This window comes from Vanellus vanellus (genome assembly GCF_965231255.1).
Source record: "Vanellus vanellus genome assembly, chromosome: 1".
NCBI classification, from domain to species: Eukaryota; Metazoa; Chordata; class Aves; order Charadriiformes; family Charadriidae; genus Vanellus; species Vanellus vanellus.
In genome coordinates, this window is record NC_138905.1 from 64,920,164 (window position 1) to 64,935,166 (window position 15,003).

The window sequence follows — 15,003 nt, forward strand, 5'->3', positions numbered from 1 at the left end:
GAGCTGGGGTAGCGTGTTTAGTCTTTACTTCTAGTACTTCTCTATGCTTACTGGTGCACTGAGAACACATTTTGCATTTATTTATTAATGCTGGGACCCATTTTGAAAACAAAATAGCGGACTCTCTGGAAATATGAAAGATCACCTACTTTCACTATACGGGCTTCTGTGCGTCACGTTGTACCTGCCACTGAAATGTTCTTTTATAATTTCATGTTGTAATACTCCTCAAGGGGAATCATAACAGCCATCTTTGCATCCCCTACAGCATAAGTTCAAAAGCAGAGTTATGTCCTTCTTCTCACAGAATACTGTTTTCATTAGATGCTGAGTTTTTTGCAATACCTCAGGAATTTAGCTGATTCCTTAGGTCAATACGAACAGACCTAGCCCTGAAAAGCTGGGACCTAAGAGTTAACATCTCCATAAGAGAATGGGGGTGGGGTGGGATATAGAAATGTTTTTTTCAAATCAATAACACAGCTGTACTGCAGTGTGTAGTCATTTAGAGGTCTTTTTTTTTTTTTTTTCCTGGAAGGAAAGGCACAATGAGAGAATTCATTGTCAACTACATAGCATTTGATCTCCATGGAAACATTATCAGCTGACTTCAAAGTCAACCTTCAAATGCGTTGGATTTTTTTTTTCCTGTGGCTCATTTCTGATGCTCCTAGATGTGCGCTTGCACACTGCTGGAGAAATACCAACACAAGCAATCCAACAACTTTGTACCTGATCACAGAAGAGCACTGGCATTTAGAAGAAGGAGAGGAAAGGCTTCATAATGAGGTGCAGAGATCTCATAGTCTGGAGCATAAGACAGGGCAAGTAGTGAATGTGTACCTAAAAACTCATTGTTTTTCAGTCTTAACTCAAATCAGTCTCCCTGAACTGAGCGTACAGTAAATTAGGAGTCAGCTCACTCTGGCTTTTCAGCAAAAAGAGCTCTTCATATTCCTGAGTGTGTTCATTTTAAGTCAACTATACTGGCTTATAATTTCTCCCTCGCCAGGACGGAGGTACTGACAGAAACATCAGTACCTTCTACAGTTACGAGAACAGAAAACCTAGTGTAGTCTATGAAGGGCATGCAATCTAGTTTGCTTCTCAGGGATGTCAATAGGTCTTTGGGAGGCTGACAGAAGGTGAATTAAAGTAGAAGCAAAGTAGGGGAGACAGATCTGATAGAAATACAAAAGAGTTTCCCATGCACAGCCCTGGAAAATAAGTTATGTGTATTTTAAAATTCTGTGGTTGTTCCTTATCCCTTAATAATGTCACCAGGTCTTTGATCTGTTGCTGACTTCTGAATCCCAATGGCAAGAGGCATCAAGGCCAAAGGAAGACAATGAAAACAAAACTGGCATTTATTATTGGGTTGGTTTTTATTAAAAAAAAAGTTTGCTGCGTTGTTTGCATGAATGGCATCAAAGAGGAAAGAAGACTGTTGCACATGCAACAGAAGGAAGAGTAATACTGGCATAATTGGCTAGACAAGGAAGAATTCTTTACAGAGAGAAAGGGGAGCAAATTTCTGTGTGTAGCAAATCTTGTTGTTAAATGGAGAGGCTGAAGCAAGGTTTACATTCACCTTCTTGTCTCCTCAGATTGCCAACTTAAAAAAACAACATTCCCCTTGGATAAATCACTGCTACGCTTGCTTGGTCTAATCTACCTGGACAGAGTCCAGCTGGCCACTGGAAATTCCACAGAAAAAGCAGCTGGACCTGGCAGAAACTAGATGAGTGGGGCCTTCTTTTTTTCTGCCCAACCTGGCTCTTCCAGGGGTTACAGAGACAAGTCATGCTGATGTACTTGTGTGGGCTGCAGAGGCTGTGGAGGTATTTCCTCTGCAACAGGAAAGACGATTTCAGCATGTGACCCTTTAAGGGAGTAACGAAGGTGTCAGGGTAGTTTGTTGCTTGCAAGCAACACAACGATGTAAACTTCACAGGGGTGGCCTGCATCCAGTGGTCCTTGTTGACAAGACAACTACGTCTTGTTTTTATTTCTGGATATTACATTTCAACAACTGTATCACTTAGCACATACAGAAAGCATTTTACTGTTCCTGGCAGGTCAGCTCAGGCAAACAGTAATAGAGCCCAGAGCCTTTTGCAGCAAAGATCCTCAGTTCACATTCAGTAAAAACAACTGAAAATTGCACAGAGAGTCCTTTGGTCACTTGAAAAAATGAATAGATAGGCTTGTCTCCAGCACCTGAAGGGAAAATATCCAAATCAGGTAGCCACCACTATCACCCAGAGCTCCCGATGGCTTCTTTAGTAATGCCTTCAGCAAAGAAAATGATTAAAAATGCATGTGAGTAACCCTACCCTTTCAGCCCTGAAAGTATTCCCTCTAAGAGTATTTGTAGTTGCACACACTAGCCAACATGGAAGAAGGGTGCACTGAAGTTGTTTGTGCTGTGTCTGTTCTTCAGTATCTCCTGTCTTGAAAAACACCTGTCTGAAGACTTTTCAGCAATTTAAGGTTTCCTACAAAAGAAAGATTCCACAAACCCTCTGAGGCTCCTTCTGAGGTTCCTTCTGAGAGAGGTTCAATTTTTTGACTGGAAGAAAAAGACCTTATTTGGAGAGAGGCAGAATGACCCGGTTGCTAAAAGACCAAATGGAATGTGGTGCATGGATTCCCCATGCTACGGGAGACGTTGTGTGACAAGGCAAACCCAACCTGACCCCATAAGTTTCTCTTCAGCTGTGGCAAATGCTTGGCTGGGTAGCACCTACCTGAGGTACAGTTTGATACTAAACTTCTGTGTCTTGTCATCTGGCAAATCTGAGATGTGATGGAGTCACTTTGAGTTTGCTCAGACCTCTAGCGCCCCATTCCATTTCATCTTTTAGCCTCTTTCTGGGCCATCCTGGGAGGTCCATACTGCAGTGGATGAAAGAAACCTGCCGGCAGCCTTTTCATGTTGCCACGCAAGGTGCTTGCCAGCACCATGATGGGATAGTTTCACTAACCTTTGATTAGGATGTTTCTTCATTTTGACATTAAGACATCCTCTTCCTTTCTCTCCCTTCTGCTCCCAGTAAAATACTGAATCACATCCCACTACTACAACTGGCACGATTTTTGCTGCCTCCTCTGTTGTGGCTGCCAGTTCATGAGCCATTATGTTTGCTTAATGGCTGTAGTCAAGTCACCTTATTATTGCTAGGTTATTTTGGGTGGGTCACGAATCAACATCGCTAAAGTAATCAGAGGGCTATTCAACTCAGGCTTTGATTAACTCCCCTGTTTCTCCCTAGTCCATTTTATCAAAACAACGTGCCTTTAGCTATGTAGTGTTGCTTTTCCCTTATGTGCCAACTCACATCTTCAGAGGGTGCTTGCTCACAGCTGGTGCTCGCTGGCTGCCAATAGTGCACAGCACGGGTATCCACTCCTGGTGCAGTCCCATGCACTGTGGGATATGGCAGCAGAAATGGCACCATGTGCAAATCTGCAGGGTGCTATAATGTGCAATATTAGATTGACTGTCCGTTGTACCAGCATAGCAAACTGGAGATCAGTCCTCAACTCCTGTACTATTGCTCCATATACTATACAGATTTATATGAGCCATTAAGTATTTGCAGTTGTGACAGAGGATACATAGTCCTCTGATGCCATAACATATTATGGCTTGAGCAGTAGCAGTTCAATAGACAGGCAGGCACCGCTGCTGAAGAAACACGCGGCTGGCGTACAGCTCTGATGGGGTATGGATGCTGCTGGTACCTTTTGAGGTAGGAGGCCAAAGGCCAAATGCAAACTGCATTCTGACAGTGGCTATAATGCAATATCATAGCACCGCTATAGACCCTGCAGTTTACACTGGTTCTTAGTATAAAATAAAAATGTATTAAGTTCCAACCCAGGTGGGTTTATTGTCTCACAAGGACACCGCACTAAATCTCCATCACCCAGTCAGACTTCTCTTTCCATCTCAGCTTTTTTTATAAGTGCAATTTTCCAGTAAACCCCTTGCTATTCTGCAACCTATTGGTGATGTTGCAAGCTGCTTCTGCTGGAACAGTACATAATTAAGCAATAATTTATATTCTATGCGTGTATGCACAGAGCAATAAAGTGTTCTCAAGAGCTGCGTGCTGCTGAGGCGTTTAATCCATGCACAGAAGGAGTTTACTGCAAAGCTGCTCCCTGCAAAAGGCTTTTGTCACCACTGTGTTGGAAGGGAATTCGGTTTATTCTTTAATAATTTCATTTGATTGTGATATAATTTAAATAGCTAATGGTACACACTCCACTTTAGGATCAGGCCTCATTTTATTTGTTTGTTTGATGTACCCTGAAAATAGTAAAAACTAGTAGGGCAAAGAGAAAGTAAAGATAATATTGTTTCACTTGTGAGATTTATTTTCCCCATAACCCTATAATAAGAAGTGATGATAATTAAATAAACAGCACTCCTTCCAAAGACATTAGTGGCCACAAACTGCCATCAATCACAGCTACTAGAAATACTTTAAAAGGCGTAGATTCGCATTTATTTGAGAACTGCTTGGTTTCAGAGGATATCTTAGGATCCATACCTTTTTATCTACTAGTGTTTATAAGTAATACTTGGTGGTTTTATCTCTGAAAAAAAAAAAAAAAAAAAAGACCAAAAACCAGAAAGAGAGAAGAATCGGGGTTTTTTTGGTTTGTTTTCTTTGTATAGCTGACAGCACAGTTAGTTCGTGAGTCATTTCTGTCTGTTGTGGTGGGAAGGGAGAGAACGAGCATTGTTCCGTCAGACACAGAAGAAATGCTTTCCAAATAATGAGAAAAATGCTTTGTAGAGAGGAGGATCTCAGAGATGGGCTTGGTGACCTGTTCATTGTAATTACTGGCTTTTTGGATTTCCCTTGACTTCAAATTGGTGATGTCTCCTTTAGGCTACAGTCAGACACTTCATCCCTAATACTAGGGACCAGGAAGTTTAGATGAAGCTCCTGCTAGCAGGGTCTGTTTGCACATCAGCACCATGAAGGTTCACCTTCGGTTGCAGCGTATCTAAGAAAGGCAGCAGTTCTTGTTCAAAAAACACCACGGACCCTGTGAAAACTCTCAAGCTCTATCAGTCTGGAAGCCAAGCTGGGCCTGTGCACGAAGGATGTGGTTCAGGGGGACACTAGACTCAGGCAAAATTCAAACATATTTGGTATGGATGGTTTGAGCCTGCTTGTGTTTAAATTGGTCCACTCGCAAGCAGTTTGGCTCTCCCCTGAAGGTGAGGTTTGAAAACTGCAAACGGAGGCATTGCAGCCCTTGCACAGCCGGGCTAATTGGAAAGAAAGGGGACATTTACCAAAAAAAAAAAAGAATTTCTAGCAGCAGAGGCCCACGGCTTTGCTTGATAAAATCATGCTTACAAACAGCTACAGCAAAACGTTCTGACTCATAATCCACACTGAATCAGGCTTTGACCAACAATGATATTACCTTTCCCAGCCATCCCTCTTCTGAACATGTCTGCCCCTGCAGTAAGGATAGCAGAACCCCAATCTTGTACACATATATAGCAAATAAGTTCATCTTTGTCCTAAAAAAGCTTCCAGTCTAAATGGAGGAGACATTTAGTATAATGTTTAATATTCTTCTTCCATGATATATAAGAAGGAAAAGCGCAAGATAGCCATGAGGTATTTAATTGCTCGGGTGCTCAAACCACTTTTGATCATCAGTCTGTTAGGACAGGTACTGTCAAAACCTACCTGAGACCCGAGAGGAAGGGCAGCTGTCTGATGAGGAGTCAGGGCGGGGAGGAGGTTTGACTACATGTCAAACAGCAGTTTCTGTGGTGCAGACATGGCCTTACATGAAATTTCATCTCTCACCTGACTGAAGCATTTTGCAATGACACGTGAATTTCCTTTGTCAAAACCACCGCCGTTGCCTTGTCTCATTCATTAGTGTTTCGCTCAGGATGATACCGTGTAAATCCCAGCACAAAGAACTTAGCACGTTCTGCTCTCCCCAACTGCTGAAGGAGATGGTCTTTATCTCCCCCCTCCAGCTCACATACCAGCGCATCCCTGGTGAGCTCTTATTACAGCCTGTCATTAACATTCTGCTTGTGAGTGCCACAGTGGAAGTGCCGAGCCTTGGACCACCAGCCCTCAGGTCTGGTCATCTGCTTGGGCCAGAGTTATCGGGAGTGTTTGTCACAAAAAAAGAGAAAAGTTTATATTGCTGTGACTGCCCGGGGATCTGGGACATTAGTGCACATGTAGGGGGGCACCTCACTGACGGTAAGAACCTGCCAGGAAAGTGAATAAGGGTTTGGTTTGTTTTCTGGGAAAAGAAAGAATCTCAGGGTTCGGGATGCTTAAGACTTGCTGCAGTCCTGGGGTCTCTGAAGTGCTGTGTCCATAGCGCAGGTAGTGTCATGGCAGGAGTGACAGCCTCCCACCTTGGGCCATCCCAGCTCTGTGTCTTACCCAGACTAACAGAGGCTGCATTTCCAAGGGTAAGCTCAGTCTCTGCATCCTTTCCACCCATGACTTTTTCACTGTGACGGACAACAATTGTGCAATTTGCAAGGATGATCCTTTGTGTTATGATTGCCAGTTCATGAGAAAAAGCTACCGAACAGTCCAAAGGTAGTTACTGTACTCAGTTTCCATCAGTAACTGTCCTGGTGAGAGGCCAGATTAACTACAAGTGGGAATTTCCTTGCTTGGCTGAATACAAACAACACATAGGACTCATATAATGGCCATAAAGATTCCTCTAGGTGGTATAAAGTGGCATTTTTTGTGTCTGTAATGAATAGCAGTAGGGAGGCTGATAAACCTGTGCTGTACAAGACATCCTGCACAAGCGGTGAGGAGGGGACTGGCTGAGGACCGTGCTATGCATCCTCTAATGTTGTGCATGGCAGTCGTTATTTATTGTCATGGGATTAGCACATTTTCCAGTGAAGGGGCAGGATGGGGGCAGCCTTTTTTTAAAGAAGTCTCATGCTCATGATTTGCTTTATTCTCTATTGTTGTTACTCATTCTTCTTTATTGTTCGTTCGTTATGGGGCAGCAAGGTGGAGTGCCAGTATATTGGGCACTGTTTGAATACAAAGAGTAAGCAACGCTCATTGCACTGAAGAGCTTGTAATCAAAATAGCCAAGACAAAGTGTGAAAGCACAGGGAGTATTTGAAACAACCAAAGTTGTTTCCTTCCCTTTTGTACTTAGCAAATGCCACTTCAGTCTGGCCACACAGATTTTCCCACCCACCTCTCTTAACAATCTTATATTTTGAGAGCGCTGAAATTATCATGTTCTTGCTAGCAAAGAAAGACTTTTCATGACATTTTCTAACCACAGCCATTTGAAATGAGCCACGGAGCTTGGTTCAGGGCACAGTGGCTCTGATGGATCCCTCTTTCCCTGATCCTACAGTGTCATGTTGACATGTCACACAGGGAACAACTGCGTTCTTGCCAGACACCTTCGTGTTACTGGATAACCTAAGGGATGAGTTAAAACACAGAAAGGGAGTGTGGTCTCTAATCAAAATAACCTGATTTTTTGAGTAACGGGTTCTGGGAGGGAGACGTCCCCATTTATCCTGCTCTGTGCTTTGAAGTAGTGTATGACATCTCTGAAGACAGCTCCAGGGCCTGGGGTCTCACAAGACTTTTGCAAAAGTCCAGAGCACTGATTGTAGACTAATTGGGCACTGCTGTGAGGCAGGAAGGCGGTCTTTATTTAAATAACTGTAGTACCTACCGCAGCAACTCACTGTGACACCTGACTGGTACCTTGTGGCACTATCATAATATGAGTACTTATGAATAACCTGGGCCACCCGACAGCTACATATAGCATTAGAGGATGCACCCAGAGTTCCCATATTCCCTGACCTTTACAACAGAGAGCATCTACAAGTGGCACTCCAAAACACATTGGAGAAAAGACAGTCCAAATAGACAAGGCAGTGATCAGAAGAGGGAACAGAGAGAGGGACATGACAGTGATCTCACAGCAGGTCTGTGACAGAGATTTGCCTGCAGAATCTAGACCCGTGTGATGTGCCTACTAAGTAAAGGAGGTGAGTATGGTGGAAGTCCACACATTTTTGGTGGTATATATGTTTCTACAAATGCCTTCAGTTTCTTAGCCTAATTCCAGGTGACTTTGCCACATAATCTTACCTGTGTCTTCAGAGTGGGGAGTGTAAAATCCATTTCTTCAATGCAATTGCAACTAAAAATAGCAAAGCAGGAGAGAAACAACAGGAAAAGTGTTGCAGAAGAGAAGCAGGAGCAGGAGCAGGAAGGAATAGAAGGAGGCAAGGGCACCAGAAGAAAAGAGCTTGACACTAATACCAGTCTGGCTTTGGGGGATTGTGCTATTTTAGGGATGAAACCAGGAAGAGTAAGAAATTCCTTGCCAGCAGCTGCTAGTTGAAAAGATGCAGAACGTGCTGCACAGGTAGCACCTGTAGCATGCTACTGATCTCTGCATGAACAACGGGACGACACACAGGACAGGCTAAACATGTTACTATAGCACACATCCTGCAATATGCCGTCTGTGCCCAGGGCTCACCAGGTAATTCAGAGATGCCCACATAGGGAGGAATTAGAGAGGAAAAATAAACTGCCAACTTGATGTTGACTTTAGTTGTTATCTCTCGAGACAGACACATAACCATTATTTGGTGTGTGGGTGGCAACTGTGACATTTCAGGAGCTCAGAGTTTAGCTTTGATGTAGCTGGAGGCCAAAGATCAAAATTAGACTCATCTTGTGGGCTAAGGTTCAGCCTCATCCAAAATGTTGGACTTTCCATAACACTTACCATCTGGCAGAGTTATGAAGCCTGTCCTTGCAGTGTTCTCATGAAGAAATGAAATATTGCTGCAGAGATGGAAAACAAGAACAGGATACTTTGAAGATTTCCCCAACACTGCAGAGGTCATCTAGATTGGGACTGGAGTCATGCAGAGGGCGGAATCCGAATTTTGTGATGGATTTTATGATTTTGACAGTGATATTTAAAAGTGAGGTATAAGAAAAGTCTGAAAAAAATCTCTCCAAGTAATTTCAAATGCATGTTTCAACAGAGAATATGTCAAGTATTTTGTAATATTTTGTTCTAGAAAATCCATCACTGAAAAATTGAAATTAAACAAAAAAAAAATCATGTTTTTCCCCCCAAAATATTGAAACATAATGATTCAGTCTGTATTTGTCTAAAGCAGAATTCTAGAAAAATCAATGGTTTCGTGAAGCTTTCTGGTTCCCAAGGGAGTGCTCATAATGAAAAAACTGTTCCTGTTGAAGTTTCTCCATACAGCTCTGTTCAGCATCAGATCAATATTCAAGGCTCTGCTGGCACTCAGTTCGTTCCCTGTGGAGCCACTAGACTAAGCCACTTTCTATACGAACATCTTCCCCTAGGTATTTCCTTACTGCTTGCACCAGCTCTTCTCAGGCAGCTCGGAAAGTGGTGTGTCTATCACTCTTCTAACTTCTCTTTCTTTTTTTTCCTTCCTCCTTCTCCCCTTCCCACTCTCCTCCAGGAACCTTCTGCATCATTTCACTGTGCACGTGTGTGGCTGGAATCAACTTTGAGCTCTCCCGCTACCCCCGCTACCTGTATGGACTTCCCGACGACATCAGCCATGGCTATGGCTGGTCCATGTTCTGTGCGTGGGGGGGCCTGGGCCTCACTCTTATCTCTGGCTTCTTCTGCACTCTGGCCCCTTCTGTCCAACCTGTCCCCAGGACCAACTGCCCCAAATCTAGACCTGAGAATGGGACAGTGTGCTAAAAGAAAGAGCAAATACACCCACAAACATACATATATATATATATGTCTATGTATACCTATACATGCATATATATGTATATATAATTATATATATATAAAATATCAAATTAATGCCAGTGCCAAGGTAGAGCTGAGTCCAACACGGCACTCACATCTCCACCGGACTCTGTGTTGCTTTGTTCTTTCTCACAGTGATGGGAAAGCTTTTCTCTCACATGGCTCTTCCATCCAACTCTTAACTTCAGCATCATACCTTAGAGGTTGAATGAACATACAGTTGCACCTACCTACTGCCATTTGGGAAGGGGAACAGGGGGTCCGTGTGGGGGATCTGGAACCAGAATCTGTACAGGACATGGAAGGTGGGGTGGGGGGGACAAAAAGCCTGTCCATTGCAGCCAGAGAGGAAAATGCAAACAGCAAGCAAAGGAACAAATCAAGCATTTGAGACACCTCTACAACATGACTCCTCAAGGCCATTGTCAGAAACCCACACACTTTCTTTTTCTTTCTTAAAACAAAATGACAGAAGCCTGCGCTGTCATTAGTTTTGGGTTTTTCTGGGTTTTTTTTTTTGCTTAAAAACATAGAAAACAAAATGGACAGAACATGTGGGGAAAAGCAGAAAAGCATTTTCTCTTTGCCTGCCAAACTTTAGAAAGAAGCAAACAAGTGAAAATAATAATAATAACAAAAGGATCTAACAAAATAAAAACAGAAAACAACAAAAAAAACTCCATGAGGACATCTCAGCGGACTTTCCAACAATGCAGTTTTAATCTTCCAGCTGCCTTACATCCAGGCTTACAACTGAGGCTGAACTGCTAACATAAATGCAGCAGAAGGCCTTTTGAAAATGCTGTGATACGTGTGTGTATAACTTTTTCTTCCCTCTTCTTTTTTTTTTTTTTTTTTTTAAGAAAAAGAAAATTTTAAAACATTGCAATGTGATTGTCCACTAAACCATCCATGCTGTGTTTGTGGCCCAAGACTGAGGCACTGCAACTGCAGAAGCGTGAGGAAACCCGTCAGGTCTGAGACAGCGTGTCTCCTCTGGTGGATTTCAGGATGTTTTTTTGTTTTCACGGAGCGCCTGAGAGTTCAGGATGATGGATCCAGGGGAAGACCGACCAGGGAGAAGGGAGGTGGGGAGAGCCCTGGCAGTTGTTCTTCCCAGGTACTTACTGGAGTAGGATTTCATCAAGTTTCTGTTTTGGATGTTTAAGTCAACTGGGCAAAAGCCATTGCCGAGGAGAAAAGGGGAGCTAAGGGAGAAGTAAAAGACGCCTCTTGTTGTGTTCATGTATGCCAAATAAGACCTTCTCACATCTTTGGAAACCACCCCGGTTCACTGGACATCTACACTCTCCATATGGGAGAACTGTGTACAGATGGAAGCAAAGAGATCCATTCCCCATGAGCTCAAGAGTTGTATGATATAATTGTGAATCTGCAAATGGGACCCTCTCTCTTTTTTGGTCTTTCTCTTTGTCCTGCTACTCCTCTTCCCATTGTCTCCTTTTTCCTTCACTCTGCTCTTCCCATCATTCAGGTCATAGGTCCCAGAAGAGCTAAAGGAACAGCTAAGTCTGGAGAGGCGGGTGAATGCCATTAGGGGAAACAAAGCATTTCGGCTGTGAGGGCAGCGGGTCCTTACAGGGGAACTGTGGCTGAGGGGAAGGTGGGGAGGAAGGGCCAAGGGTGTAACCAAAGGGAGTCTGAAGAGGCGATGACTGAATGGCCATATGCAGGAGTGAGGGTACCACTGACAAACATACAGGCAAAGGGAGACAGGGCAAAGAAAAGAGTTCTCCCCAAAACCCAACGTGCTCTTAATTCAGGGACAGTACCAGCAATCCTTTCTTATATGACAGCTGCATGCCATCAGTCCTCATTAGTCAATAAAAATTATTCTCTGCATCTATGAAAAGTCATTGGTAGAAGGAGGTAACCTGTTGAAACTGTGCCTACTGCACATAAATGAACGCTTTAATTTCCAGGTCCTGCCATTCACACAGCTGGCAAGGAACAGTATTTTGCTTGGTTAAAAAAATCCAACCAACAAATAATTCTTATGCAATACAATTGCATAGCCAGCTATTCCCCTTCCAGCCCTACTACCCTTCCTTGTTACACCTTATGTGATGATGTTGCTTTATTAACAATGCCCAAAGAAGGGCGTTTTGGAGTAGGGTAGATTTGAGTTGCTTTCATTCTTGCTTAACTACCTAGCTTTTACTTTCTCTGGTCTACAAATTCCCCAAACATGCCAATGCCAGCTGCCAAGCCAGTGTGTTGCCACTGAAGTGCCACCCCTGGCAACTGAAGTTTTGTCATTTCATTCTCCATTAGATCTGACTGGAGAATGTATTTATTTATTCATGTTGAAAATGCCTTTTGAAGAAACTTCCTTTTTAAGTAGATTGGTTTATTGCTTTTTTTCTGGCAAGGTTTTCAAATAGAGTGGTTTTGAAAAGCTTTGAAACCGTTTAACTGTGCAAGTGCCTAGTAGGTAAGGAGGCTGATGAATTACTATTGGAGTGAAGAAGGAAATTAAAAATAAAAACAGCTCTTGGAAAGCTAAATGAAAACTGAAAGCAGAAAATCAATAACTTAAAACCAAAAGAGACCTATAAAAATTTTTGTGAAATTTTTCAAAATATGGAAAAAATTGTGAAAACCATCTTCTCATTAAGAGAATAATGCTTTAGAAAAATGGCAGTTGTTTTATTAAAACAGCTTTGAATGCAAACTTTCTTCCTCCTCTGCAGTGCTGAGTGCAACAGGGAAGGTGTTTCATGGGAATACAGGTACCTGGAGTGACCCAGGTAAACCGAAGGACACAGCGGTATCTAGCTGGAGTCCACCATCAGGCCCTGTGTCATGGAAAGCAGTACAACAGCTCCTGTGATGATGTACAGTCTTGTGTGGTCTGTGATGATCCACAGGGTATATTCTTTTGCAATACAGTTTTGAAAGAGATATAGCAGTAAGATTTAAAGAAATTGAAATTATTTTGCTGTTTTATGGATTCTCAAAGCTTTCCTTTCTTTCTGCAGCTGGCAGGAAAATAGTTCTGCCTTGATGAAGTATTTTCTTACAGTGTTGGTTTACAAGCTGTATATGAGCCTGTGTGTTTTTCTGTGTGTGGCGATGGTGGAAGAGGGTTAGGATTATTTTTATTTGCAACGGGCAAATGTTAACCCTGGATCTTTAGACCAGTTCTGTGATTTTCCATGTGCCATAGCATAGGCTCTGTAAGGCCTGTGTGGCTATGAAGCATCTTAAAAACTATGGGAGTAAGTGTCTGAAGCGGCAGATGATCTTATAACCTTAATCTCAAATCAGATCCCTAAAGGGACCATTTGTCCAAACACCGTTTCTCTCATCTTTGCCTCAAATAAGGGCAAAACCCCCTTGCGATATTGTGAATTTCCCTCTGTGCTACTTGCAGAACCGGGAGGAGCCCTGCGTGTTTCAACACCCTTGAAGGGGGATCACAGCCCTGCCACGCTTTCTGTTGGCTCAGACTTATCTTTAGATAAGGGTTGACTCAAAATACATCCAGATCCAAATTTACAACGGTTAGTGTCTCCATCTATCCTGAGCCAAAGCATATTCCCATCTAGTCTGAGTTTCTGCATTTTGGGGATGCTTTGAAATATCTTTCTGAACAGAGATTCAAGCTTTTTAACTAATGTCTGGTTTTATAGTTGGAGGAGTAGTTAATTAGAAATCTGTTAGCTGTGATCCCAGCATTAAGGGTCTTGACCTCATCCTTCACATCTGCTCTGGCGAAGCGCCTAAGCATGTGCTTTACTTGGAGCATGTAACTAATCCCCTTACCTTTGGTAGACTATTCATATGCTTAAAGTTAAGAATGTGTTTTCCTGGATGATGTTCAGTTTCCCGCAGAGTCCAGCCCCCGCTTTTCTTTTCCTACCTTGTAGATAAAGTGACACTTTTGTCCCAGCCTGATGTATCAGCGGGTGTTTGGTCTCCCTTTCTGTGAGGTGGTAACACGGGGCCCGTAGCTGGCAGGCTCTCTCCCGCATGTTGCACTGCTGAGATAACACATCTCTATGCTTCAGAGACCACAGAGGAACTTGACTGCAGTGAACACAGATGTCATGAAATGCCAGTCCCAGGGATGCAGGATGAACTGGCTCAACACACTGTGACCTGCAGGCTGACATTTTATGTATAGTGACTCTCAGTTATTGTACAGTGAAGTTGTCCTGTGATCGCAGTGAGTTAGCTACAGGGGGTTCTGCTGTCCATCCCTGCCGGGGGCACTGTGTACATGGAGGGGGCTACATGGCAGGAGTCCATGTGCTCTGTATCTTAGGTACTGTATAGGACACCTTCTTCAAGCGAAAGCTGTTTGCGTGTTAAAATTCCTGACTCCCATTGGCCACCTGTAAATATCATCTCTCCCTTCTCCCTCTCTGCAAACACACAACTGTTCTTCCCTAATCTAAACAGTACAGTCCCTCCAGTCGTATTTCTAGTTGGGGTTTTTTTTTCTTTCATTCTACCCAAGGGACAGTCACAAGTGGATCACAAACCACCAGTGACCAGAGCAACTTCTTTGAAATACTGATTTTGAAAAATTGCTATTGCTTTTTTAAATGTTATTCCAGCTGCAGTAACAAATGAAAGGAAAAAAAAAACCCTCAGAGTCCTCTAAACAGAGGATCCTCATCCTCCCAGGAGGGGACCGTGAGAGTGCAGATATTCTGCTTTCCTGTAGATGCGAGTCATTTGGGACCACTTTTAGCTACAGCATGTCAGCTGTGCAGTTCATTGGTTGGTGAATAAAAGAACATTGGTGAGGGAGAGGATTGATATGCAGGGGGTATCTTAGATTCTCAAGCGTTCCTGGAAGACTGTGTCTCCTTGACTGTCCATTTACCCACCATGCAGTGGCTCCAAGTCAGGCTCATCCCTGAAGCCCCACTGATAAGCAGAGCTCAGAAGAAAATCACTGTAATCTGTCCTTAATTTTTGAGTGCCAAGCTAACTGCCAGCAGTGAAATGGAGAGGAAATAATATGTTACCAAGTATAGCTTAAATAAAGACATACATTATTTGGGCTCTTTCTTCTGTGTGTCTCTACATAGGCCTATAAGGGCTATAGGAGTGCTCAGGCACATTCACACAAACCAACGCTGCATTTCCTTGCCCCCAGGTTTTGCACTCTTTCATGGCCCA

At 43.1% G+C, this 15,003-nt stretch overlaps 1 protein-coding gene across 1 annotated transcript in view; it reads left to right on the forward strand.

Moving 5' to 3' along the window:
* Positions 1-9,789, forward strand: part of TMEM178B (transmembrane protein 178B) — a gene marked incomplete at both ends in the record, with an annotated part of 223,873 nt that extends 214,084 nt beyond the window's left edge. The window contains one exon of the mRNA XM_082498559.1: positions 9,539-9,789. Coding sequence (XP_082354685.1) covers positions 9,539-9,789 — 251 coding nt within the window. The remainder of the gene's footprint in view (positions 1-9,538) is intronic.
* Between the last annotated feature and the right edge of the window lie 5,214 nt (positions 9,790-15,003).